Source organism: Nomascus leucogenys, chromosome 20 (assembly GCF_006542625.1).
Source record: "Nomascus leucogenys isolate Asia chromosome 20, Asia_NLE_v1, whole genome shotgun sequence".
Taxonomy (NCBI): domain Eukaryota; kingdom Metazoa; phylum Chordata; class Mammalia; order Primates; family Hylobatidae; genus Nomascus; species Nomascus leucogenys.
The window spans coordinates 48,133,953-48,159,596 of record NC_044400.1 but is presented as its reverse complement, the minus strand read 5'-3'; the positions used below and the strand labels follow the sequence as shown (position 1 = coordinate 48,159,596).

Below are 25,644 nucleotides of genomic sequence, written 5' to 3'. Positions count from 1 at the left end.
GTTTGCCAGTACCACTCCCTGGAGAAAAGAGCAAAAGAAAGAAACTTGTTAGTCAACTGTGCAGAGCCACTGTGAGACTGAATAGCTTTGTGGGTGGCCCCGTGTTTGCTGCAAGAGACCTCTGGCCTCTTGTAGCAGCTGCCGCATGGTAAACAGAGCCGAGATATCAGGGGTCTCGCTGAAAATGCAGTCAGATGGGCTCTGAATAGAGTAAGGCAGGACACTCTGAGATGGGATGGGGTTTCTCACAGCACCGTACAGGGACCACCTGCAAGATCTCTTGAGGGGCTTGTGAAAAACACATTCCTGAGGTCACCATTCTTGACCTGCTGCTTATTGAAAATTGCTGATGCCTGGGATGTGCAGGTTTAACAAGCCCCCAGATGATCCTGATAGGATTCCTGCCTGAAAATTGCTGGGTGAAGGCTCTTTCCCCTCCAAGTGATAAAGAAGGAAAAGATTCATCCTGGAAGAACATCCATTAGAAGAGCAAAATTTTGTGGAGCACTTCATGAAGAGGAATTACTAGGTCATTTAGAAATATGTTTGAATTGTGGATCATCTTGTAGGCCTTTCTGGCATATTTCTGCACTTAGATCCACAAGACACATCGAATGTCTTTTTATAAAGGGGTTTTTTAATGCCCGTGTTTGACCCTCTCCACTTAACAGTCCCATTCTCATTTTATATATGAAGGTAATCTGCTTTACAGAAAAATGTAAAGGACCTGCGCTTCTCTGCTTTGTGGTAAGTTGTAAAATGCAGTTTAAAGAGGTAGGCCTCATATCCTGATGGATTTGTAGGAAGGATTGCACGGTTTTACCCAGCTTCCCTCGAGTTTGGCAGAAATTAGCTTTCCCTGAGCTGGCGTCTTCCCAAGCGAGCGTGCTTCTCCTATGGGGTGTGCGGCCTTCTGTCCTGTCTTCTTGAGGCAGAGCTTCAATCTAGAATCTGTTCACAAACTGAACAAATGCAACAAACAGTAAACAGTCTTTTGCTCATAGTTAAGGTGCCTTGAGTTGGGTGTGAGGGGCTGAGTGTGTTCTCAGGAGTGCTCTGCCCACAGCTCCGGCCAACTGCTGCAGGTGCACATCATATGGGTGGTCTTTGTGGAGTGCCATCAGCACTAGCTTAGTACTTCCTAAATGGGAGCTGGAGGGCTACAGTGCTCAACACTGGATTATACAAATGTGGATTGTCCAGGAAACGCTTTTAATCCCCCTCAGCCACTCTCTACCCACGTGACCCGCCTCTCCCTCTTTACTTGGTGTTTACTCAGGAATGTGGGTGAGTTGTCGTGTTAGCCTAGAACAGCCGTTCCCAAACTTTGGTGGAAGGATGCCATTCACTTTGAAAATTATTGAGTAGCCCAAAGAGCTTTTGTTTCCATGGATAATTCCTATCAATATTTACCATATTAGCAATTAATTAAAACTGAGATTAGTATTTATTTGACTCATATTTATTTTTACATAGCTATAATAAATACATATAAAAAATTATAAAAAATGACTGTTTTCCAAAATAAAATTAGTTAGAAGTGTGACATTGTTTTTACATTTAAAACATCTCTTTAATGTCTGATTTAATAGAATTCGCTGAATTTTATTTGCTTCATTCATTCTGTTTTGGTTGTTATTTGAAGCATATAAAGAAAAAGCTGACCTTGCACAGATCTATAGTAGGAAAAGCCGGGGGAGGGCCTCACGGACCCCTAAAAGGATCTCAGAGACCTCCAGGGGTCCTCAGACTGACCAAACATTCAGAACTATTGAGCTGGAAGAATGTAAAATAGGAAAACAGTGTCTCCCCCAATAGAATTTCGTGTAAAACATGGACTGTGTTACAAAGTCAGATGGGTGCAGTTGTCCTGCTTAACCGCTAGTCAGGAGCCGAAGGCCAGAGACTCACGGCTGTTCCCCAACCTGGTAGTGAACCCAGAGGCCTGTTCTGCTGTGCGGTGGGACAGGAAGTTGCATTTGGGAGTCTCATAGAACACACTGGAAGATGTGTTTTAGCTTGGCCAGGTTCGTGCAGGACAGGTTTTCTGCATAAAGAAAATCAGTGACAGTTTCTGAAACTGCATCCTGGAAGCCTTGACCAGTTTGGGTAATAACAAGAGATTTGAAAGTGTGGGGTGTACAGGTGTTTGCTGAATCTAGGTGGTGGTGGTGATTATTATTATTTGGAATTCAGCTTTCAGTTCTACCTACTTGTGAGTTCCAAATGTTGTGAAAATTAGTTGCTTGGACGAAACTTTTCTTTGCCTCTGGAAGGCTGTCAGAAAGCGAGATTTCCCGGCTTATGTGCAGTGTTATAGTTAATAGAGTAATGGCTCTGCAAAATTGTTCCTTTACCTTAAATGTAATTTATTTTGCATTTGTGCTACAGAGCTGTCATAAGTGTGCCCTTTTGTCCTCTTGTTTGGAAACTGGGTTTTTATAATGTGTGTGGTCTATCTGAAGATTATTGCCCGTTATTGAACACCATTCATAGCAACCATTTGCGTTAGGCATTGTACATGTACTCTCCACTCTGCAAACTATGTGTTCTGCCCCTTTTTAAAAAGAGGAAGCTAAGGTTCAGAGAAGCTAGGTAGTCCATTCTGAGCTTCACGTGCCAGAGGCCATTTTTTACTTACTTCAAATGCCATTGCAATAAATGCCCATCAGAGAGTTGTTCTTAGCATAAGGGGCGCTACATGTAACTTTTTACTAGCGAAATGGATGATGTTCACAAGCTGTGGTTGATTAGAAAGGTGTCCAGACCCTGGCACCAGGGACTCTGGAGCAGAACTTGAGGCCAGTGCCTGTTGGGCCTGGTTCCCCACACTCCATCTGTGTGACCTGACTGTGGATGGCCTGGCTCTGCCATTAGATTGCCATGGTGCCCTCCTCTGGTTGAACCTTTCTCGAGAAGTGCTTGTTGGAGGCCTGAGTGCAGAGCCTGTGAGAAGCCCTGTGTGGTTCCTGTTGCCTGTCAGCTCGCTGATAAAGGTCATAGGTTTGGCAGAATTTGGCCCAAGGTTTGCTTTCTCATAACATACCACTTGGTAGCAAGGCCGGGAGGAAGGTGGCTATAGCTATTTCTGGAAGCTGCTTAGGGGGCTGCCTCCCCCTAAATTGGTATATAATTTGCAGGGCCTATTGCAAGATGAAAATGCAGAACTCCTTCTTGAAAGATTATTAGGAATTTCAAGACAGAGACAACAGAGCATGAAGCCTTGTGTGAGGTCCTTCTAAGCACAGAGCTAGTGTGACTGCACAGAACACACAGCCATGAAGCCAGCTCTGCCCCCACCATCTGACCACTCTTAAGTGGCCATTTAGCATAGGTCACTCCCCACCCTGCTAGGCCCACCCTCTTAGGGATGTTGTGAGGCTTAAGTAAGAAATAGCCACTCTACAAGCAGTGTCAATTAGCATGGGCTCTGGTTTCTGTGTGAGGTAGTTTGCTAACATGAGAGGGTATCTGATTAGCTAAAATGATAACACTGACAGATTAAATTCAAAATAACTAAACCTTCCATGTGTTCCTTTATGCCACATGACTCCTGCATATTCTGCTACCAGCACCTGTTTGATACCAGAGGGAGGGGGTCCATTCGGGATGGGACAGGAGCATCAGCAGAAATGTGGAGGTGGAGAAGTGCTCCATCTTCTTGGAAGCTGAGCTGGCAAGGGTAATGGAATGAAAGAGATTGTGAATATTTTTGAGACTATAAGGAAACCAATACCCTGGTGTTGCCCAGTACAGAAGCCACATGTGGCTGTTAAGCACTTGAGATGTGGCTACTCCAAATTGAGATGTGCTGTCAGTCTAAAGAACACACTGGATTTCAAAGACTTGGCATGAAAAAAGAATGCCTAATGTCTAAGTATTTTTATATTGATGATGTTGAAGTGATAGTATTTTGTATATGTTGGGTTTAACAAAATATCTAATTAAAATTAACTTCGCCTGTTACTTTCTAATGTGGCTGCTAGAAACTGTTACATCCTGCATGGGGGTCACATTCCAGTTCAGTTGCATGTGCTGCTACTGATTGTTCTACTTACACACACACACACACACACACACACACACACACACACACACTCCTGCACACAACCCAGAGGGGTCAGATCTGAGACCCCAGGAGCCCCCACTTCTAGTGCCTAGGCTAAGCCCTGGAGTAGAAGATAAAGCTGGGAGGGTGGGTAAGGAGGTGAGTGCATGGAGCTCCAGGCTAACAGAGTGGAGAATTTGTTCTTTGAGCACTGGGGAGCTATGGATTGCTTACTAGCAGCAAGGTGACTTGTGCAGGGTATATCTGGGGGAGATTTATTGGGGGAAGAGGTAGAGGAGGCAAGAAGTGAATACAGAACGAGAAATCAGGGCAGTAGTTAGGAGACTGTAGCCTTCCTCTTGAATCAAATTCAGATAACACATCTGGACTGATGAAACTCTCAGGAAGCTGAGGAAGAGCCCATGAAAGTGTGTTCCTCCCTGTGCTGAGACCGAATAATTGCAACGAACAATTAACATGTGGCCTAGATGCACCTTTTGCCTTCGCTGATCCAGGCAGGTTCATAATTCTCACCTGGGCCCAAGCTTGGCCCTGGCTGCCAGCTGCCTGGCTCCAGATGTTTCTTCTTTTTAATCGTTTCAAGTACTTCTCTGCTCCCTGGAAACAGGCACTCCCATCAGTCACGTTCCAGAGGAGGAAGAAGGGGAATTTGACAAGTATCAGCTACAAAAGCCTCCTGGACAAAAGTCCTTTAAGCCCTATTTGAATAACAGTTTTTTGTGAAAATAATCAGGATGTTGAGAGCTTTTTTTTTTTTTTTTTTTTTTTTTAACTCTTTTTGGAAGGTAACTTTTGTGAAAAGAAAACACCTGCTGCTCCTCAGGCTGTTTCAAAACACTGCCTATGGTTTGAAAGTACAGAGATATGCATGTGGTGTGAAGCATTTGTAGGCATGATATGTGTAGTCTGGGGAAGTGTTTGTAGCAAGGCGAGGCCTTTTAGCTGCATTTAGATGATGCTGGGATTGGGGTGGGCGCGGGGTGCAGCAGTAGGGAGGAAGAACTATGTGTGTTCTTCTTGAGAATAGGGGTTATGTCTAGAGGATTAACAGTTTTCTTTTTCTTTTTTTCTTTCTTTTTGAGACGGAGTTTTTCTCTTGTCTCCTAGGCTGGAGTGCAGTGGCATGATCTCAGCTCACTGCCATCTCTGCCTCCCAGGTTCAAGCGATTCTCCTGCCTCAGCCTCCCGAGTAGCTGGGATTACAGGCACCCGCCACCACGCCTGGCTAATTTTTCCTATTTTTTAGTAGCGACGGGGTTTCGCCATGTTGGGCAGGCTGGTCTCGAACTCCTGACCTCAGGTGATCCTCCCGCCTCCGCCTCCGAAAGTGCTGGGATTACAGGCATGAGCCACCACGCCTGGCCAACAGTTTTCTTTTTTCGGTTGAAGTTCAGCTATTTGCAGGACCGAAGGTAGTTCTAATTACTTTCACCTGTACTTCCACCAAAAAATAAATAAAACAACCATGAGTAATTGCTGATTTTTAATTGAAAGCATTATTCCAGGAATAACTGGTCGACCTTGTTTGCAGAGGAAGTGGCAAAGACTGATTGATATTATGATCCAGCTTCTAAAGATTTTGCTGCTTAATCTGAAGCACATTGGATTTCTGGTTCAATAGGCTTTTTTTGTTTTTATTATTACAACTAATATGTATTCTTTTCACAGGGCGAACCTTTCCTACACACCCATACTTCTCTGCCCAGCTTGGAGCAGGACAGCTGTCGCTTTACAACATTTTGAAGGCCTACTCACTTCTAGACCAGGAAGTAGGATATTGCCAAGGTCTCAGCTTTGTAGCAGGCATTTTGCTTCTTCATATGAGTGAGGAAGAGGCTTTTAAAATGCTCAAGTTTCTGATGTTTGACATGGGGCTGCGGAAACAGTATCGGCCAGACATGATTATTTTACAGGTATAGAGTGTTCCTTCTGTCTTTAATACAACAAAATGTTAAGAATTTTCTTATCCCTCTCCAGATGTGCCTCAAGAGCTTTTTCACCATCAGGTAGCATTGTAATATCTGTCACTGCTGATAAAGGACTCTGTGCTAGGCATTATTCCAAGCGCTTCATCTGCACTTCCCTCTAATAACATAACAGGAAGACACTGTTCATCGTCTCAGTTTGTAGATTGGAAAACTGAGGCTCCAAGAGATTATAAATTGGGCCCAGTCACACAGCTAGCAAGTGTCAGAGCTGGACTGGAAACCCAGGCCTCTCTGACTCTAGGGCCTTCCCTCTCGCCCCCATCAGCCATCAGATGATCTCAGTCCCACCTCCCAGCCTCTGCGTCTGCTCTTCCTCTGCCTCACCCCCATCCTTGTCATCTCAGGTTCAGCTCAATGTCACATCCTGGGAGAAGCTCATTCTGACTACCCTGATGTTGTGTTCCACACTTCCACCTTGGGCACACTGCGTCACATTATCCTGGCTGATTTCTTTTGCACAACACAGCCACTGCCAGGAATGATCTTGTTTCCATAATCATCTACCTGTCTATTTTCTGATTTTTCATAGCATGTGAACTTTAGGAGAGGGAAGGGATCTTACGGGTCTTGGAGCCGAGTCCCTAGTTTCTGAAACAGTGCCTGGGTTGAAGTAGGCACCCCATAAGTATTTGTTGAATGAACAGTTCTGTCAGAGAAAACCAAACACAGTAGCGTATTCCAAGTACCACGTTCTGCTCTTGCTGCCTGTCAGAGGGAAAACTCTGGATCCTGCTTCAGGAATATTCCTAAATGTTGCAGCACATGTTGATATGTTCATTTACTACCACTAAGATACTATGCCTTCAGAGCTTTAGAAAGTATCCTGGGAGGGAATACATTAGAGCCAATGACTTGCTTTGAGAGCACCAAATTATGTGATTCAAAATCTTTTCACCTTGACCTGTGAACATGGACCACGTGAATGCAAATATCATAGAAGGAACTCATTCACTAAAAGATTTTGACCACATAACACTTTCCACACGTACTGTGAGGTTCTTCCTACATACCCTTTATTAACTTTAAAGACAATGGTCACCAGGCAGTGGAATTTTCAGGTTTTCTATAATTTATGTAACACACAACTCTTTTGGGGTGGTGCCTTTGGTTAATTAGACTGTCTTTGATACAGGAGAGCCACAGTTGGTGCTTATGGGATTATATTATCTGAGTCTCAGAAAACGGTTTTGTTTTCTTTCTCTCAGTTTAGATAGGACATATCCAACTTGGTGGATCTTAGCGGATTCTGACCCTCTGTAGGTTATTGTTTCTTTAGGCTCAGGCCATGGGACTGCTCAGATCTGGGCTGGCTCTGTGGCCTCTGTGAGCCTGTAACTCTTGGTGGCACTACTAGGAACTGGCATGAGCTTTCTGCCAGAATCATGTCATTCTGTGAAGTTGGAGTTCCACTTTAGTTGGAAAAAGTTTTTATTTCATCTTAAGATGCACACTTGTCTTCTCGTTTTAACTTGCCGGGGATCTGGATATTCCATATGTTATACACCAAAATAAATTATGCTTGTCCTGTCTATTGAGTAATTTCAGGGGTCCAGAGGGAACTTGCTGAGTGAACATGTACAACGGATTCCTATGGAATCATAAGATGCCCCTAATTCAGTCTTAGTAAAGAGACTGGCTTCTTATTTCTAATTCCTCCAGGCTTGAGTTGTGCAAAGAGTGTGTATTTGTTAGAGAATTTATGAAATGTTTGCACAAGACAGGTGTTTAGATCTTCTTAGCAGAAGAATACAACGGAACAATAAAAAGGAAGTGGCGGGAGAAGACCCAGCGTTAGCATCCTGGGCCTACACCCAGCCAGTGCCTGGCATCAGCAGGCACTTGGGAAGCACTTGTTGGGTGAATTAGTAGCTGAGCTCAGTGGATTGCAAGCCAAATAGAATGTTTAAAGTTCTAGTAAGTCTTCTCTTACACCCACCCTGTGAGCAGTAGGCATAACTTTATTGCTGTGGCAGATCCCTAATTCTCAGCCCCTGTGGCCGTCTTCCTGCAGATCCAGATGTACCAGCTCTCAAGGTTGCTTCATGATTACCACAGAGACCTCTACAATCACCTGGAGGAGCACGAGATCGGCCCCAGCCTCTACGCTGCCCCCTGGTTCCTCACCATGTTTGCCTCACAGTTCCCGCTGGGATTCGTAGCCAGAGTCTTTGGTGAGCATTAGTAAATCTGTTTGCCAGAACCAGCCTTCTCTTATTAGAGGGGAAACATTTACTGTCTCTCCATGGTGATTCTTATTTTTATACCTGTAGCTCTTCCCAGAACAGGGTATTGTTTGATAGTCTAAGATTACTCAGGGGTGGGTTTTGTGACTTTGGAGTCCTCCTTAACTTCTGATAATCACGGGGCTTCCCTAGATGCCTTCATCTTGTGGGATGTGGATCCGAGTCCCTCACCATGAGGGTCTCCCTAGAGCAGACATTTGGAGGACTTGGCTGAGGAGCCACAGGTGCATGTTTCTCATGAATTGCCTTCCTCAGCCACTCTGGGTTGTGAGTGTTGACTGATGCTGACCGTGGGCCTCTGGGCCCTTTCTAGATTCCCCTGGCGTCTCTTCCTCCCCTTTCTCTTCTTGCCCTGCCCTTGGCTCTACACTTTCTCCCAAGTCACTGTCTTGGAGACCAGTGTCAGGACCTTGAGTAACACCTCTGTGTGGATGGCTCGCTCTCCCCCCTCAGCCTTGACACCTCATGAAGACCTCCTGCCCCTGAGCCCACGTGTCGCAGCCACTGCTACTCCCGTGCCCCCGCTGTTAACCTTGGGTGGTTCACGTGTAAAACCTGCCTTTATATTCTTGATTTACTTTTTGAGAACATTGTCAAAGTTAGGTGAGTGTTCATACACAAAGCCTTCAACCTGCCTTCATATGCAGGGATAGCGCTGTCCACGTGCACATCAGGAACCGAGTGGAATGTTGTGAGCACGGTCAGTTCGGGCACAGTTTGTTTTCCCTACTTCAGAATAAGTGATATTTTTGACAATTCAGGTTCTTTTTTTTATTGTAAAGGAGGAGATTACTAAAAAAAGATAGTTATTATATATCAAGTGTTTTTAAGCATCACTTGACAGCTTAAAAACATGTGATCTTTAAAAAATTTGTTTTTAGGATTAGAGAGCATCTTAAGGGAAATGTTCAAAGACATTGATACTGCTTCAGGCATGCTTTGGGCAAACATCTTAAATATCCAGATTCTAGAAATCCTAAAATTTGCTTTTTAATGTAAGTGAGCATTTACCCTTCTTCTCTCTTTTCCTTTCCCCCAAAATACTAGATTTTTATTATTCACTGTTATCTACAGGAACCTTTAAAGAGTTTCCCATTTTGTTTTACTATAAGAATTCATGTTCCTTCTTTTCTGTCCCTGGAAATAAAATCACTAAATTAAAATAGATACAAAAAGCTATCTCCTGGTTAAGCATATCTTTAGTGAGATTTCATGAAGGTTTATACCATAGTTAAAAAAAAAAAAGATAACTAAAAGCCTCAAAATTGTGTGCTTAGTTTACTAACAAAAGAGTTACAGAAACTAAAATCTCAAGCTGTAGGCTTTAAGGTTTCTTGACAATAACTTCTATGTTTTTGACTTTTCTAACACTGGAAATTAAGAGAAAATTATTAATCCACCTTCCTTACATTTTCTCCACATTTTAGCTATGATTTTCATACAGGGTCATGAAGAGGAGTGAGGATGGAAATGGGGAGGAGGGAGCGCTGTTTGTTAATGGTCTGTAAACAGCTCAGGCATTAAATTACTTGGTTAGTGAAGAAAATTCTACCAAGGCAACCAGGCTGATCATAGACTGGAGGGGCTGAGGGGTCATCACTGAGTCATCCCTGCCCTGGGGCCCTAGGCACTGGAGATGCTGCTTGCAGAAAGTTCTGGGGCTCTGGAAGAGAAATTTTTCCTTTGGCTCATAAATGGGTAAAAAGACATTAGCAAACAAGCAGACTCCACTTTGGAAATGATAGCCCTTCTGTTGCAGAGTAATTTGAAGCTCTCTGAAGCTCACTGTAATGACTTCATAAATCAAAGCTGCAGCCTGTAAAGGTAAGATATTTTTCTGTAGACTTTGTAGGCAGTGGTGAGACTCGGAGTTTCATAAACATTATGCATGGAGATGCCAGTGTCTACATCATTCCTGGATCCCACAGACTCCTGCTGTGCTAAAGTGGGTCGTTGTCCAGCTGGCCAAGGGCTCCTGGGATTAGAGGCAGGAAGTGGGATCTCAAGGCTGCACTGGCTTGTGATGTCACTTTGCAAGAACTGCTTTTTTTTTTTCCCACAGTCCATCCCATCTTTCAGTACTTAAAACCAGCAAAGATAGGTTTTTACAAACCATTTTTATTTTTAGCACTGATGACTTAGAGAATGGTGATGGAGATAGCTTAGTTTTATATTTCAAAGCCTGCCATTCAGGCACTATAGTCTTTTTTGGCCTAGGGCCCATTTCATTATAAGCCTTTAAGTCTGGATAAACTCTAAAAACACATAGACCTTTGTTGACTGTTCGCTAATATATATATATAAGTAAAATATTTCAGTTTGCACCACCTCAGCTCATATATTAGTTAATAGGTTACCTGGCATTAAGTATGTATCTGCTCCTTGGAGGGGCAGCTGCCAGTGATATGTGCGCCTTAACCTTCACATGGTACTCACACCTTGCTGAATGGCAGTTCTTCTACCTGGTGTCACATGTCAATAGCCCCTTCCTGTATTTTTCCGGCTTGAGTGCAGCAGGGCCCTGGGAGAGATGCTTGCTCTGTTCACTTTCTCATCACATCTACCTTTGGGGGAAAAAAGAATCTAAAAAACAGGACCTGGCTTGCTCCTGATGGAGGAGGAGCTGCGGTGTTCAGCCCCTGATGTTTTTCTATAGGACGTGCTGCCAAATAGATGAGGGAGGAGGTGGAGTATAAAAACTAAAGGTTTGGCAAAAAACACAGAAGCCACCTGCAATGTAGTGAAGGCTTCAGAGAGACTTTAGGATGAAAATAGACTGAAAACAAGATTGTTTCTGTGGCCAGGAAAATCTCCAGCTATTCAGGTAACATGATGCCGCGTGATGATGAGTGTGTGTTCAGTCTGTCTGTGCTGTTGTTCTGCACAGCATTGTCATCAGCCTTCAGCATCCCCTTTACCCGTTACTCATAGAATGTAGGGGAGCCACAACTGGAGGACTGCAGCCATCCAGGAGAAAGTTGAGAAGGCTCAGCCTTGACAAAGACAAAGGTGGCTGGAAAAGAGATGCAGTGTAAGCTCACATAGGAAGATTGCACTTTGAGATCATGAAGTTTAGTTTCAAATAGAGTTCCAATACACAGTAACGCAATAAGAGGGTTGCTGAAATGTCCTCAAAGAAAAGCAGTTCCTTTGTGTTGTTCTCAGCAAATACAGTGCAAAGTAATAGAGTCAGCTGAATTTAAGATTCCTATTTCCTGCCTGGTAAAATGTCTTGCCTGTTTCTAGGTGGCTTGAAAAAGGAGAGGAGAGAAGGAAGAGGCAGGAGAAAAGTCCCACTGAAAGGACGTGGGCTACAGTGTAGTGAGCTAGGCTACTGCCGCACTGCGCTGGGGGGCTCCGGCGGTTCACTTTCTCCTAGGGAGGTTTTCAAATGCAGGACATTTGCTCACTTTTCCAAGGAGAGTTATTGTTTTTTTGTTTTGTTTTGTTTTTAAAAAAATTCCAGAATGTAAATGTATAAGGATACTGGAAGACAGGCAAAATAAAAATAATTGGTTTGGGGCAGTGGGTTTATAGGTAACATTTTTCTTTACTATTATTTTAAAGTTAGATGTAATTTAAAAAATTTCCAAAGCCAAAAAACAGTACAAATTCTTTAAAGGATGTAGATGTTGCCCCCAAGTGTCATCAGACAAATTTAGGAGGCCCTTCCTCCCAAGCAAAGCTTCCTGCAGTCCTTCCTTCAGCTCTTCAAGCACATCCTGCATCGTGCACCCAAATGATCTCCCGATTTAAGACCCCCCGTGTCTCACACAAGCTTCTGGGGCTGAACTTTCTCGGGCCTTGAGGGATGGACGCTTTGAATGGGAGGAGTGGTGGTGAGTGGAGCATCTCTGGCAGCAGGCATTTGGGAGTCTCCGGAGTCTCTGGCAGGAATCAACAATCAGCGTAGTCTCCAAAGGTGGCCTTCTCTGACACTAACTAGCCCTTGCAGGGATCATACCCATAACCTGCATCTCATTAACATCATCTCCTTACCAGTGCACTGACCTAGTGAGAAAAGGAACAATAAGCATTCAGCGACTCCTGCGGTGCTCCAGGGGAAGTTAGAATTGCTTGGCTGGGGCAGAGGCCCCTGGTGATCTGGACCTGCCTGCCCCCATTTGCCCACCTTCTGCCCTGCACAACCAGTGCCCCTGCCTTGCCAGCCAGACTGTTTTTCAGACTACTGCACACCTCCCTGTATTGACACCCTCTTTTCCTTTTATTCAGAGTATTAATCCCTGAGATCTGACCTAGGAAATTTTCATTGGTTCTTCAAGCAGTCACCTTTCCGTGGGCCTTTTCATTCCTCTTTGTTCTCGTAACACCCTGGGCATAACTCTACCGAACCAGAACTCCTTGGTGTCTCTGCAGCGTGTTCTTTGTGTTTTGCTCATAGCTTAATCTCCAGAGCCTAATACAGTGCCTGATGTGTATTAGATGCTCAATGGATGCTCATTAAGTTAAAGTAGAAGACACCTCTCAGCAGAGTTCTCTTAAGATGTTGTGAATAGCATTAGGAAAGAACATTTATTTTTTAATTACATTAAATACAAACAGATTTAATAAAATAAATCATATGCCCAGGGCTATGTCTTAATTTTTTAACATATCAATAAAGAGCTTTAAAACACATAACACCACCCCCTCCCCTCCAAATTTCCTTTCCTTTCCTTTCGGGGAAAGTCTCCGTTTGGAATCATAGGAAGCACTTACTAAGTTGATTTATTGTAAAAAAACAAGATCCCAATAAATCTCAGAAGATCTGCTGTTAACCTAAAGAGACCACTGATGTGGATTGTGTATTTGGTTGTGCTCACAAAAGTTTCCCAGTAATCATTTATTTTAATTGGCGTAGATGTGGTATTGTACCTAATTTAAGGCACTTATCCCTCCGAGAGTAGAGACCAAGCTATAGAAAATCATTGGTGTGGTAGGGAAAGCCTTTCCCCAGGATCCTTGCAAAAAAAGGTCTTGATTTTTATTCTGAAAGATGCCCTCATTTTTTGTTCAGCTATAAATGTTCATATATTGAAAGGAGGTCTAGGAAGTCTTACTGTTTAAACCACTGAAACTTCAAATTTACTTCAGAGTTTTGTTTCTGGAAATGTCATTTCTGTTTAAAAATACATCTTTGTTATAGTATTATTTTAGATTTTTTTTATTTTCTGTAGTGGGGAATTATACGGGTAGACTACATTTTATAAACCAGATATTTCAGAGGAATATTCTTTGACTGGCCTGCCTTGGTGTATGTAACACTTACCCTAAAAAGCTCAGATTTCAGACACAGTTAGTTCCCTAGTATATCTTCCCAGCCTCAACAACCAGACTTAAGAAAGGAATGAAGGATTCATCTTTCCCACTTTCCTGCGGCCACCCTGAGCCATCAGTAGTTGTGATGTTTGTGGAAAGAGTGTGAGCCCTGAGCTGGGTGGGAGAAGCAGGCTGATCTCAGCGCTGGCATGGCTTAGGGCTGCACCCATCTCAGCTCACATGCTTAATTAAGGGTTTTGTGGCGGTTGCAGAGGATCTTGAGGGCTGTCCCAGCCAGCGGGCTCCTAGGTCTGTCATCTCTCCCTGTGCTTTGTTCAGAAACTACAGGGATTCAGTTTCCCATTTGCACAGCAGCAGCCAGTCTTTGCTTTTCTGTTTCTTCGTGGCTTTTAAATGTTATCATATTAACCATCTAGAGAGGCATCCTGCAAGGTTATTCCTCTCACCTGCTTTTGCTTTCCTTGATTTGATGAAATTGACAACTTCTTTATCTCTTCCATTATCTTTCAGCCAAAAGAAAGAGCGAAAAGAAATACTGACACCTGCCTCTAATTATATTTCTGCTCTGATTTTTAAAATTGTTTTTTCTTATATTATTATTCTAGTTATTAGGTAACTTGCCTCAGTTTAGTCACCCGATAATTAGTTATCGTGGCTCTGCTTTAATGCCAGGACATTTGACTCTTTTTTTCCCCAGCAGCTTCAACTCTGTGAGGAAGGGGAGACAGGGCTGGGGTTGCTGCTCAGCCGGTTGCCTTGACCGGTGCCCTCCCTCTTACTCTGCAGTCTGTATAGAAATTGCATCCATTTGCCAGCCTCTCTAAGAACAAAATATGGCCAGAACTAGAAAGTAACGTTGACAGAGTTCTTGAACTCCTCAGAGGGAAAAATGTTCTTTATTCCATTATCATGTTAAAAATCAGTAAACTTGTATTTAATAATGTACTTTTGCAGTTGTACAGCTGTTTTACAGTTTTTAAAGATCTTTGAATTCTATTCCTTGTTTCAAAACAGAGGAAACAGAGACACTTTTTCATTTACTCTTATCTTAATTTCTGATGCTTTATCTATAAAAATCTTTTAACTTGACCCATAAAAACATGTTTTAGTATCTCCTTTAAAACCCAGGAGCATTCCTGGAAAAATAGACTAATAAAACCTTTTTCCCTTTCCCAGTTTAACTTTTGAAGCATGTTTGAATTTTATTTTCAGAGTAAAACATAATTTTTAATGTTTATGTAATTTTATTTGCAATACTGTCTTGACAACACTATCTGAGATACCAGGCTCTTAAAAATGAAATAAAGTTTGCAATGTGGGGCTATGTCTCCTGCCCTCCTGCTCTGTGATGTGTGGAAAAGGCAATGGAATGGTACTGCGTGAGAAACTGGTCTGGTTTAACTTTCTGCATTTCTATGTTTTCTCAGATATGATTTTTCTTCAGGGAACAGAGGTCATATTTAAAGTGGCTTTAAGTCTGTTGGGAAGCCATAAGCCCTTGATTCTGCAGCATGAAAACCTAGAAACCATAGTTGACTTTATAAAAAGCACGCTACCCAACCTTGGCTTGGTACAGATGGAAAAGACCATCAATCAGGTATGAGTCAGTCCAAACCTTGCAAATGCTTAAGCCATCCTCTCTTGAGCAGGAACTGTTTCCTACCACTTTGTGTTCTGAACAGCATTCTGCATGATGCCTGGCATGGAGGAGGCATATCACAAACGTGTGGAATGATCGTGTGTGTGTTGTGAGCATCATGGTGAAATGCCACATGGAAACATGGTGGCAATGTTTAGCTGTAGAAACCAGCACAGGTTATTAGTAGTTTCTTACATTTCAGAGACTTCAGCTGTAGTAGCTTGTTCTTCTGAAATATATATATTTATGCAATGATGCAATGTAGGGTTTTGTACATTGAGTGCTTTGATTTGTGTATGTGTGTTGAATGGTTTTAATTGGAATTTTCTCAAAATAATTATTTGATAACTAAGTTATGATAGGGAACATATATTCTATGAATTTGTTTCATGATGTGTGTGTGTGGTTTTTTTTTTTTAACTGAATTCAGTTCAATATCTGTGGCTTCAGTACCTCTGGTTTCAGTATACAGTAGAACCATTACCCTCTGAAATGTTAGAGGCTGAGATGTGAGTTTTACTGGGAATTACAACTTAACTAGATGGTGAATGCCCTGGGTTGGGCGTGGGAGCAGATTTTGATCCTGTACAGTCTAAGGAAGAACCTTCCAGTAATGGTTGCTGATGATGGAGGACTATGCTGCTTAGTAGAGAAAGAGGCATCATTGGAAGTGTCTAGAGGCTGGGTAGCTACGAAAGCACTGGAAGGGATTTCATCATTGAGTCACTGCAGAGTCAGCAGTCAGGCCTCTCATAAGCCTAGAATCCACTCCAGATAGTCATGTGTCACTTAATAATAGCGATACGTTTTGAGAACTGCAACATTAGGTGATTTCATCATTGTGCAAACTTCATAAAGTGTACTTAAACCCACGTGGCATAGCCTACTACACACCTACACATGTTGTTCCTAGGCTCTACAAATCTATACGACATGTGACTATACTGAATACTGTTGGTAGTTGTAACACAAAGCGGAGTATTTGTGTATCTAAACATAACTAAACATAGAAAAGGTACAATAAAATATGGCATTCTAATCTTATGGGACCACCATCATATATGCAGCTCGCCATTGACCAAAATGTTGTAATGCAACATATAACTGTATAACAAAAGCATAGAGCAATCAGGCAAAAACAAATGGTGAAATAAAGCTATTTTTGAAAAATCCTTACTCTGGAGATTTCTGTAGTCCAAAAGGAATCCATGATTCCAGTGGATTGCATCCAGATGCAGTGTTTGTGATTTTTCATTTGCAGCCGCACCTTAGGTGTTAAGCACAGAAAAAGATGCAAGTTTGGCCTGCAAAAAAAAGAGGTTTCATACCAATTGTTAACTTTAGATTTCTGTTTGCACATTGCATATGCCCTTATGAAAGAACAGTTCTTTTCTGTTCTGCACTCATCTTTAATTGAGAGCCTCTCCATCTCTTTTCCTTCCCTGGCACATTCTTCTTGATGTGGATAGCTTTGGCTTGTTGGGGACTTGCTTTTTGCCAGGTTGGGTGGGCATCTAAATATACGCATGATCTCATTCAGTCCAGGCCGCGCTCCTGAGAGGATATAAAGTGATTTGCTGACTGACCCACACTCATTCTGCTGCAAAGTGGGAAGGTAGGGGTTCAAACTCAAGTCCCTCTCACCTCAAAGTGCTTTAGCAGCTCTCCTAGACTGCCAGGAGCCTCTGGAGGTCATTTAATTTAGAGTTTTTCCCTGTTTTACCGGGATTCTAATACTGACTTCTCCACCCTTTTGATTCTTTGATTTCTGGCATTTTCATTCATTCTTTCTTTCATTCATTCCCTTCTTACAGTTTTTGTTGCATGTACTTACATTTACAGCTTCTACGGCAGACCCCCGAGAGCCTTGGTTACCTAGACTGAGGGCTATATCCAGTGCCTGTCATGTCACCTTGCTCCTGTCCCTCCCAGGCCATCCCAGCTGACATTGTTTACCTCCTGAGTATTGAGCCTCAGAAAAAAAATCTCATCGTCTCCTATTTTCTGTAAAAAACAAAAAATAAAATGTATTGAGAGTACTTAGGATACATCAGGTGCTCTTTCAGTGCTGGAAGAGTGGAAATGGACACAGCATGGGAAGAAAACAGCTGTGCGTACCTGGTTTGTTTCAGGCCACTATTTGGCTATTTGGAAGTTGCCATTCATTTTTCCACTGACTTTTTTCTTTTTTTTGAGACAGAGTCTTGCTCTGCTGCCCAGGCTGGAATGCGGTGGTGTCATCTCAGCTCACTGCATCCTCCACCTCCTGGGCTCAAGCATTCTCGTGCCTCAGCTTCCTGAGTAGCTGGGACTATAGGCATGCGCCACCACGCTCAGCTAATTTTTGTATTTTTAGTAGAGATAGGGTTTCACCATGTTGGCCAGGCTGGTCTTGAACTCCTGGCCTCAAGTGATCCACCCACCTCGTCCTCCCAAAGTGCTGGGATTACATGCATGAGCCACTGTGCCCGGCCTCCACTGACTTAGTAACTCTGGGACATAGGTATTATAATTCCTATTTTTATAGATGAAGCTGAGCAGAGAGTTAACATGCCCGGCCCCTTGTAGAAAGGCAGGGCCTGTGGGAGCCAGGGCTGTGAGGTTGGAGCTGAGGTGTTTGAGTCTAGCTGGACTTAAAAGATGACCTAAGATAGGCTGGCAGACATTTTCCAAAGAAGGCCAGGCAGTATATATTTTAGGCTTCACAGGCCATAACATCACAACTACTCACCTCTGTGACAGCTACTCACCTTGGCCTTTGCAGCACAAAAAATCCATGACAGCATGTAAGGGGATGATGGGTGATGTTGCAAAAAACTTTATTGTAAAAACTGTGCAACGTGATGGGCTTGGTCCACAGGTGGTGGTTTGCTGATCCCTGAACTAAAAGATCACAGCATGTGAGAAGGTACAGGAATGAGAGCAGAGAGCAATTCTCAGAACCTGATATGTTCAACATTTTGGGGGTATCGGGAGCACAAAAATTTGCATTTGGGGCCCAGGTTTTTATCAATGATCCTTATAGAAAGTAGATCTACCCCCATCTCTGCCCTCTTTCCCTCTGGTGTTTCTATCTGAACTTGACATCTGAGTGTTCTCTGTCAGGCTTTCTGCTTTCCCACTGCCCCCTCCCCTCCAAAGGGTGTTGTAGTCTTAAGTTCTACACAGAAAGCAGACATAGGGTCCGGCATGATTCCTCTGCAGCCTTAGAGATCCCCCAGGCCCAAATCTTGGGGGTCTTCAGAGTAGATGTAATGGATGCTTCTATTGCAGATGGTGGAGCATACTGCCCTGTGTACAGATGGGGTGGGGCAGGGAGTGAGGGCATCTGGGTGGTCCTCTGTGATAGCCGTGGTTCCATTTCATTAAATGCCCTCCCTGTGTAGATAGTCTCAGCCTGAGCAGCTGGGACACAGCTGGATCCTGGATGGAAGAGGTGGCTAAGGACAGGGCTCTGGAGCTCTGGCTCAATGTGGACAGGCTGAAAGCAGCCAGAGAGGGCAATTCCAAAAGTGACAGAGCCCAGGACAGAAGACCAAGGGTGTCTGAACCCTTTGTGGCAGTGTACTTACCAAAGGAACTGTCCATTGAATAAACCATTTACATCTTCTGACCCAAGAAGAATGGAAACTTTGGGAATAATTAGTAACAAAGGAAAGGAGGTCAGAGTTGTATTCTTGTCACAGTGGGTGCTCTGTGCCTGTGAAGTCTCAGCTCAGTTTAAGGAAGAAAAAGAGGAAGGGTGGCTTTGGGAGGCAGGGCAAATAGCCAATTTTCAGCATCCTTTAGGCTCCACTCAGAGCATGGCCTCAGCCCAGCATTGTCATCATATCGTGTCAGAGCTTGTTAGAAACTCAGCATCTGAGGCCACACCCCAGACCTGCTGAATCAGAATCTGCATTTCAGCGGGATCCCCAGGGGATTCGCATACACACAAACAGCTGAGAAACCCTGCTGTGGGCAACTCTGTTAGAAACACAGTGAACAAATGAGCCCCTGTTCCAGTTGAGCTTGTAGGTTAGAAACCAGGGTTCCTGTATTCAGAAGACACACCTCAAATCAGGGGCAAACGTGCCTCTTCTGCCTGTCGGGGAGCCGTCACTTCTTGGGCAGTTTGCACCGTGGAAAAGGAGTAGTTTTGTACAAGGACAACTGGTGCCATACCAGGAGGGTGGGGCATGGCGGGGAGAAGTGGTTTACCACTGGCTTTGTTGAAAATTGTTCACATGTGGTGGTAATAACAAGCAGAGGGACTTTTAGTGGGTTTGATTTTTTTATAATTTGCTACAGATAGTGCGCCCCCTTGTTGCTGATACCAGGCCGACTGTTCCCACTCTCCAGCCCTTGGTATGACAATGGGACCAGCAGATTGGAGGGCAGGGGGTTAGGAAGGCGGAAGCTCTGTGGCAAGTTCTGCAAACCATCAGGGTTCATGACTTTATTAATCAGTGTCCGTGGACTGTGAAGAGAAATGCTGAGTCTACAATAGCAAATGAGCCAAGAACATAAACAGACAATTCACCGAAGAGGAGATAGCTAGTAAACAAATATCTGGGAAAATATTTGGCTTCATGCGTAATTTAAACTTCTGTAACATATAATGCTTTGCCCTACTAGATCAATAGAAAGACATTTCTTCATGCCAGTACCCAGCACCAAGGGTATACTGTACGCGGAACATTAGCACGTTGCTGATGGCAGTGCACATTGATTAGTGGCTCTTGGGAGGCAATTTGGTGACACATATCCCAAGTCAGTAAAATATTCATACCCTTTGACTCAGTCACCCCATTTCTTGGAATGTATCCTCAGGAAATAATCCAAAATATGAGGGAAGCCATATGTATAAGGATATTCTCCTAGACTTGTCATTTATAATAATAGAAACTTGGAACTAGATGTCTAACACTTGATGACTGGATTAATATGATTATGGTAGGTTGAGCTGGTAGAATATCATGAAGCCAGTTATATATAGTGACATGAAAAAGCTCTTATTTGATACAATGTTAAGGAAAAGTAGATAGGAAATTTTATGTTGGTTATGTTTAGAACTAGAAAAACATTCTTTTAGGAAATATGAAAGGAAATATAGCTAGATATAAAAGTTGTATTTGGTAATTTTTCTTTTATTTTTCAAGCTTCCAATAATGTAGCTCTATTGCTTCAGTGACTTAAAATAGTTTTATCTTTTCAGCAAAACATCAGAAGTATGGAAATAGGTCATTCCTACTTTGGCAAGCAGAAAAGAAATTTTCTTCAGTACCAAAATTCTGGAACTTGACTGAAAACTATGAAGAACCTAAGAGCCAGGATGACAGGAAGGCTCTAGATCCCCAGTAATTACGACTCTAGTGGAATTGCTCTGAGATGGGCCAGGAAGAAAGATGAGAGTCAGTCCCCCTTGCAGAGGGGCCGGGGTACCTTGCAGCTTAGTGTAGTGACTAGTGCTCAGGGAATGGCTTAGGCAAGACCCCCGGGAGAGGTGGGCACTGCACTTGTCCAGCCTCAGGAGTGACTCAGACCAGAAATGAAAACACCTTAAAGTGTATGTATCTTGTTTTCCTATTAACACCTAGTTTTTAATATTCGTCTGTTTTATTCATCTGAGACAACATACCGAAGGATCGGGTTTTTAATGTTAGGCCTTCCTGCTCTTTCTCTGGCTGAGAACTGCTCCTGGCAGTGGATCATTTGTGCTAAGTGTGCAAGGACAGGCGCCCCTCCCATCTTCTTTTCTTTCCCCAAGTAATTAGCCTAAGGGCTGAAACCCTTGTTCAGTGACCAGGGTTCTCCTTTGACCACCAGCCTCATATTGCCATGGTTTGGGGTAAATTCAGGGGCATAACTGCAGAATGAAGGGCCTAGAAGTCTTGGCAGTCAGGAGATCATCAGGCAATTCAGCAGAGATGATTGCGACCCAGGGTGGTCCCTAGGGATTAATGGAGGCCTTAGAAGAGTTTATGGCTTTGGGCACTGCTGAGAGCCATTAACTTAACACAGAACATCAATCTGTAGGAAAAGCCGGAGGTTTTGTTCTTAGGCTTTCCAGGTTAGGAGATCACTTAAAAATAAATCTTTGTGAAAGAAAAAAGTAATAGTGTACATGACATTTATTCAGCACCGTATTTATAATTATACACGAGTGCCAAACAATCTCAGTTTTAACGTTTGTGGTTTTTACTGTTCAGACTCTTCAGAAGTTCCATGACGTGGCATCCATTGATGATGGTTTTGCTGAGGTTGAAATGTGAGGGTTTTGTGGCAGGTGTGTGGAAGCAGATCCCTTAGCTAAGAGAGCGCCTGCTCAACCTGCCAGGCGTGTGCTGGGAACTTCCATGAGTTGCCTTGTTTAATTCTCACAGCCATCCTGGGAGGTAGGCGCTGTCTGCCCCAGGTGGGAGGCCAGGAACTGTGGCTGAGAGAGGTTAAGTACTGAGCTCAAGTCATTCACAGAGTCACCAGTGGAGCCGCAGTTTTAAGGCTGACTCAAAGCCTCTGAGCCAGTTACCTCGGCTGTCAAATGGAGATGATAATCCCTGCTGACCTCACGGTCGCTCTGAAGGACAAAAGAGAATCAGTTCAATCCAGTAAACAATTCTCTCTCTCCCTCTTACTCCCCTCGCACACATGCAAACACACACCACAGATATAATGGATTTTAGTTTTTAGGCATCAAATGACTTTTGTGCCTTATTAGTATTATCCACTGAATTAAATCAAAAACAGTAAGCTGAAAAATTCATTTCAAGGAAGAGAAAATAAGATTGTTGGGAATGGTGAGAAAGGAAACATGGTTTTTGAAAATTGATTCCAGGGAGGATAGGCTAGTTTGAATGCTAATAGGGAGCCATCAGAAGAGGTAGTTTTACACTGATTTTTAACAATATTGGAGTTGCTTAAGGAAATGCAATAGAGAGGCAGTTTCTGCCCTTTTAAAGCCTGGCTTCACTTCTGAATGTGTGTTCTGATCTAGCAGCGTTTTTTGTTTTTTGTTTTTTGTTTTCTTTTAAGATGGTCCCAGCTTGACTGCATTCTCAGATCCATCAGATAAACGTTAGGGCTTCACTGCTGTGCTGAGAGGCCCCAGCCCCTGGGGTTCTCTCATAGAAACAACCGGAAAGAAAGGAAATGCCTTGGGCAGCAGCAGCAGCAGCAGCAGCAGCAGCTGTCTTCTGACTCCACTTTCCACCCTGCCTTCCTTACCAAGAGAAAGTACAGACACGGACGGCTTGAGTCACTTAGGCACTTAGGAGTTGTTTTTCACACGTGTGGTGTTTTCGTCACCATTACTATTGTGGGAAAGAAGACAACTCAGGCATCGTTTCGTATTCACTCATCTGTGTGGGTGACATGTGGGTTTTGGCTCATTTCTGCATATTTGTGTGCAAAGGAGAGTTTTTTAGTAAACAGTCCCATTACTTAGCTGTTCTTGTAACTCTGAAAACCCATCTGAACTATAATTAAACTTTGACTTGGTGACTGTGCAAACAGGGCTATGATTCTTTCGTTTCTTTTCTCCTTTTAACCCATAGTTGATGTATCTAACCTAACAGAATTTTCAGAGAAAAGTGAAATAAGAACTAAAAATAAATTTTTATAAGTCTTTAAAAATGAGAGGTTTTTTTTTTTTTTTTGGCTTTTGGAAGATGAGTATCAAAAACCTGTACTTAATGTTACCTTGGAATTATTTCTAGATGTTTCTTTTTTTTTTTTTTTTTTTGAGACGGAGTCTTGCTTTGTCTCCCAGGCTGGAGTGCAGTGGCGCGATCTCTGCTCACTGCAAGCTCCATCTCCCGGGTTCACGCCATTCTCCTGCCTCAGCCTCCCAAGTAGCTGGGACTACAGGCGCCCGCCACTATGCCCGGCTAATTTTTTGTATTTTTTAGTAGAGACGGGGTTTCACTGTGTTAGCCAGGATGGTCTCAATCTCCTGACCTTGTGATCCGCCTGCCTCGGCCTCCCAAAGTGCTGGGATTACAGGCGTGAGCCACCGCGCCCAGCATCTAGATGTTTCTTATATCCTTTTGTCCCAAGTAAAATTACCTTCTCAGTGCATAGTTTTTCTTATTTGTCACTTCTAGTACCAAGTGTAGAGCTAAGCGTAGAGGAGACGCGTCTCAGGTGCGCATTGTCATGATTGCGGACACCTGCCTGTGCTTGTGGGAGTTTTTCTCAATTTTAGTACCTGATGACTTTTCTTTCTATAACAGGTATTTGAGATGGACATTGCTAAACAGTTACAAGCTTATGAAGTTGAGTACCACGTCCTTCAAGAAGAACTTATCGATTCCTCTCCTCTCAGTGACAACCAAAGAATGGATAAATTAGAGAAAACCAACAGCAGCTTACGCAAACAGAACCTTGACCTCCTTGAACAGTTGCAGGTAGAGCATATTTATAAAGCAGCTTCCTGAATCACAAATATATGGTAGTTCATTAACTCACCAAAGGCAACAGCAGGCTGGACTTTCCCATGACCAGAGGACCTTTCCCACCCTGATCTGTTTATAGTCGGGATCAAAGGTATCCCAGGAGAATGGGTCCTTTTTATTATGGAGCAGACAGATTGTCCTTTGCTGAGGTCAGACAGTCCCAGAGCTTTCTGAGAGGCTGTTTCTGCACTTAACTCTTTTAGGAGACAGGCCCAGAGATGAACTTGGATTCAGGATGCTGTGGCCTGTTAGCTGAATGCCAGCCATTGTCATTACTCAAAAAGAATCTAAGAGCTTTAACTTCTATGAGCAAAACCAGCTAGGTCCACAGAAGGATGGTAAAGGAGGAAAGTAACACAGAAATAAACATAACAAACCGGAGGAGATGATAATTCTTTGTGAGTCCTTGGTGCATATACAAAGATTTGATTAACGAAGGTCTCAGTTCTCCCCTCTAGAAACTTCCATTTCAACATGGATACACTCAGGTGAGGACATACAGAAGAAAGACCAGTTGAGACTGTGCACGCAGGAGGGTGTGCAGAGCAAGCACTGAGGTGCAGCACGGAGACCAGAGCTGGCCGGGTCCAGCATCACCCCCACCCTACATCACCCAGGCACACTGCCGAAAAGAACACCTAACTGCGGAGTGCAGCTCTTTTGTCAATCCGATGGCATGAAGCAACCATATGTTCTACTTTTTTCTAGTTTTTTTAATGTCACAAGTGTGTAGCAGTGCTGTCCCTGTTAAGGAATTGTTTTGAGGGTGTTTTAAAAGTTGTTTTTGAGTGGCTGTGGATAAAAATACATATTTTTGCCAAATTTTTTATGGTGTTTCTGGGCTGTCCTGAGAATAAGTCCCATTCTGATCTAAGCCTCTGATTTTTCTTCATAGAAAGATGAGCTTTGCAGACACAAGCTTGGCAGCAAGGTGAGAAAGGCCAGCCTAGTGAGTCAAGCTATCTGAAATGCATTCCTCCCAGCGGGTATTCCATCCCAGCATACCCTATCAGATATGTGAAAGAGAGGAACCAAGACCGAATGCTATTCCTGCCCAGCCCTAATAACCACTCACATTCTGAAATTTAACTTCTTTTTTTCCCCTAAGATAGAGATGTCCTAACTGAAAATATGCCTGTATACAATTTACTCTGGAAGTCTCAGCTGTCACTCAAGGGAAGTCTCCAGAGGGTGAAGAGCCTCTCTGGCCTGTAGGGGTACACAGTGTAGGTGGTCATTTTAAATGGCTTCCAAGCCAATGATAGGTCCCTGAAATATAACATGGTGGAAACTTCTAATAAAGCTCACATTTGCATCGAAGTGTTTAGCTTGTTAAGATAGGCAGTTCTCAAAATGTTTGTTTTATTGGGTAAATGACGATGTAGCTTTTTGGTGACAGAGCATAGAGAGTAATTTCATGCTGCTCCTGTGCTGTTGTTTTTGTGAAGACAGGGAGTTGTGAAAAACTTCTTAGCTACCTACATTCCTCAGTAAAGGCATCAGACAGTAATTGGTGATTTCAGATGTTCTCCTTGGAATGGTCGTTCTCTTGACCAAGTAGTCCTGCACTTCTGGAAGGATCATTTAGAACTGTGGTCTATGCCAACCCACCAGTAGTTCCTGAGTCCCTGCAGTGCTGAGTGCTGGGGGCCATCAAGTTGAGTAAGACACTGCAGCTCTCAAAGAGTTGGATCTAGGATTGTGTTGTATCGATTTGTGGTGTTTGGATATAGTTTTTCCATGATCCTCTATGAAAATATGCTTCTCATATGTAAGAATCTTGCCTCCTCCTTGTACACTTTTCAGACACAAGGAAAGGTGTTCAATACAGTACTGAATTTTCATACAGCTTTTCTGGGGGGCCAAAATACCAAAATCAACCCATTTCCTCCTTTATTCTGTTCATAAAATTGTTAGAAATATCAAAATCCCATTTCATTCCCTGTTAAATACATGTGAACGTTGTCTAGACGCTGGAGAGCAAATTCTA

At 43.2% G+C, this 25,644-nt stretch overlaps 1 protein-coding gene across 3 annotated transcripts in view; it reads left to right on the top strand.

Moving 5' to 3' along the window:
- The window catches only part of TBC1D1 (TBC1 domain family member 1), a 247,157-nt gene that overhangs the window by 217,837 nt on the left and 3,676 nt on the right, over positions 1–25,644 (top strand). For 2 of the 3 annotated variants that reach the window (XM_030800843.1, XM_030800844.1), the window contains 4 exons: positions 5,738–5,982; positions 8,069–8,228; positions 15,008–15,177; positions 23,433–23,606. In XM_030800843.1, the coding sequence (XP_030656703.1) occupies positions 5,738–5,982; positions 8,069–8,228; positions 15,008–15,177; positions 23,433–23,606 (749 nt within the window). Of the gene's footprint in view, positions 1–192; positions 748–5,737; positions 5,983–8,068; positions 8,229–15,007; positions 15,178–23,432; positions 23,607–25,644 lie in introns of those variants that run through there. The other variant, XM_004091657.3, reaches the window with a different exon arrangement.